Source organism: Myotis davidii, unplaced genomic scaffold, assembly GCF_000327345.1.
Source record: "Myotis davidii unplaced genomic scaffold, ASM32734v1 scaffold211, whole genome shotgun sequence".
Lineage (NCBI taxonomy): Eukaryota > Metazoa > Chordata > Mammalia > Chiroptera > Vespertilionidae > Myotis > Myotis davidii.
This window is the reverse complement of record NW_006282523.1, coordinates 1,101,692-1,103,846: the sequence shown is the minus strand read 5'-3', so window position 1 is coordinate 1,103,846 and position 2,155 is coordinate 1,101,692. Positions and strand designations below refer to the sequence as shown.

Genomic DNA, 2,155 nt, shown 5'->3' with positions numbered 1-2,155 from the left:
TCCTCCTGTTTCTTCTCCCAGTAGTTCCGGTTCAGGTACCGGGCGAGCTGCGGGCAACGGGAGGTCATCCGAGGGCCAGGGCGCAGGAGGGGAGCCCCGCGCACAGGACACTCACCTCAGGGTCCATGTCCTCAGCCAGAGGTGCCGACGAGTTCTGGGGAGACAGGGGAGGGGCCGAGGGTCACCAGCCACAGCACAGCTCCCCCACAGCCGTCACTCAGGGCCCCATGGCCACGGCTGGTGTGAGGGAGCCCAAGGGGCTCCCTAACGGCTGACGAGATGCAAGGTGGCACCTGCCCACCAACCGTACAAATGGTCCCCGATGGGCAGGGGCAGGGGCAGGGGCAGGGCTGTTCTCAGCCTGGGCCTGGCTGGCCCCAGCCCCCCACAGAAAGGCAGTCCTGTCCCGGCCAAGGTGAGGCTAGAAAGGGCAGCCACCTTGGCCTAGGGCTCCCACCTGGGACAGATAGACGGACAGCACGGGCCTCTGCACCTGCACATGGGGGTGGGGCCTCCCTCCTGGTCCCACCAGGAGCTTCAAGCCCAGACTGAGAGGCGCAGGAGAGCCTGGGCTCTCACCAGTGGGGACCCCTGGCCGGGAGCCGAGAGCGGGGATGGGAGTGGGGAGGGGAGGGCGCCAGGGGGCAGGCACCGTCCTTTCTGGGCAGCCCTCCCGCTCCCTCCCACGGGGAGCAGTCCAGCCAGCGTGTGGGCCACGCGGGGCGCAGGGGGACTCACTACGGGTGACGCATACAGGCTGCTGGCGGGGGGCGCGGACGAGGCCACGGGTGTGGGCTCTGCCTTGGGGTATGCTGTGTACCCCGACTTGTGTCTCTGTGGGAGAACCAGGAAGTGTGTCCCGCAGGGAGGATGGGCATAGCAGGCCCAGCCTCCACACTCAGCCCTCCCCAAACATCCAGGGGTGCTCCCCTAGCTCCCCCCTCAGTGCAGCCTCGGTTCCTCCTCCCCACTCACCATCCTCTCCTTCTCCTCGGCCTCCGACTGGGACAGCGCCAGGGCCAGCTGCAGCTCCTCCTCCTCCTGCAGGGCCGTCTCGTCCCGCTTGGGGGGCAGCTGGGGGCAGACGGGCTGTTGAGCGGGGCCCGGGGAGAAGGGCCGGGGGCGGGCTGCGCGGGGCGTACCTGGGACTGCTGCGACAGGGGGCTGGTCAGGTACTCCGGGGGCAGCTCCGTCGTGGGGGGGGCCTTGCCGTCCGCTTTCCTGGACAACAGGGTGCTGTGGGGGACCGGGCACCGTACCCAATCCCCAAGGATTCCCTAGCGTCACTGTGATCACCGTGGTCACACCCGCACCCCAGAGAAAAACTGACCCTCAGACTAGCGGGTGCTTCCAGGCGGGGGACCCTGGTGAGTCACCGGCCTGACCACAGCCCGTCTCCAGGAAGTGAGGCTGGGACACTGCCTGGGACAGACGGACAGCACGGGCCTCTGCGCCTACACCCCGGGGACACGGCCTCCCTCCTGGTCCCACGAGGAGCACAGGCCTGACCCGAACCACGAGGGACCTCAAGCCCAAACCGAGGGCCACACAGCAAGGGCCTGGACACATCCGGAAAGACAGGCGGGGACCCCGGGGGGCTGAGACGAACAGGCCCTGACGTCACTGGGACTCGTGGACCAGAACAAGGTGCAGAGGACACGGCAGCGCCATGCGTGGGCTGCGGAACAGAGGGTTCCTCTTCTGGGCATGCACACGAAGGTCCAGGACCACACACGTGTGTGAACACACATGCAGGGGGAGCCACCCTCAATGTCAACACCAAGGGACCAGGCAGAGGGCAGCCCTCACCGTGTCACGCCCGTGTCTTTCCTGGAAGTTTGACTTCCAGACTAAAAAGTTAAGAGGCAACAAACTCCAACAAGCCCCAGGCTCTGGGTGCCCGCCTGGCTCCGCCCTGAGTCTGGGGCAGTTGAGGCTGGACAGGGGGCAGGGCCGGCCTCTGCCAGGCCTCGCTTCGGGGGACTCACTTGTTGAGCTGTTCGTAGCAGGGCTCGCACACACGCACCTCCTTCTCGATCCCGAACTTGGGGATGGTGGAGTACCGGGAGGAGCACTTGCCGCAGAAGATCTGGCCGCAGGCCCGGCAGTGGTGCTGCGACACAGGGCGGGTGGCGGCTGCAGGACGGGCCACTGA

General features: G+C 67.3%; 1 protein-coding gene across 1 annotated transcript in view; it reads right to left on the bottom strand.

Moving 5' to 3' along the window:
- Positions 1 to 2,155, bottom strand: part of HGS (hepatocyte growth factor-regulated tyrosine kinase substrate) — a gene marked incomplete at its 5' end in the record, with an annotated part of 10,216 nt that overhangs the window by 3,560 nt on the left and 4,501 nt on the right. The window contains 6 exon segments of the mRNA XM_015559807.1: positions 1 to 47; positions 116 to 154; positions 739 to 834; positions 976 to 1,074; positions 1,143 to 1,221; positions 1,989 to 2,113. Of these exon segments, the coding sequence (XP_015415293.1) occupies positions 1 to 47; positions 116 to 154; positions 739 to 834; positions 976 to 1,074; positions 1,143 to 1,221; positions 1,989 to 2,113 (485 nt within the window).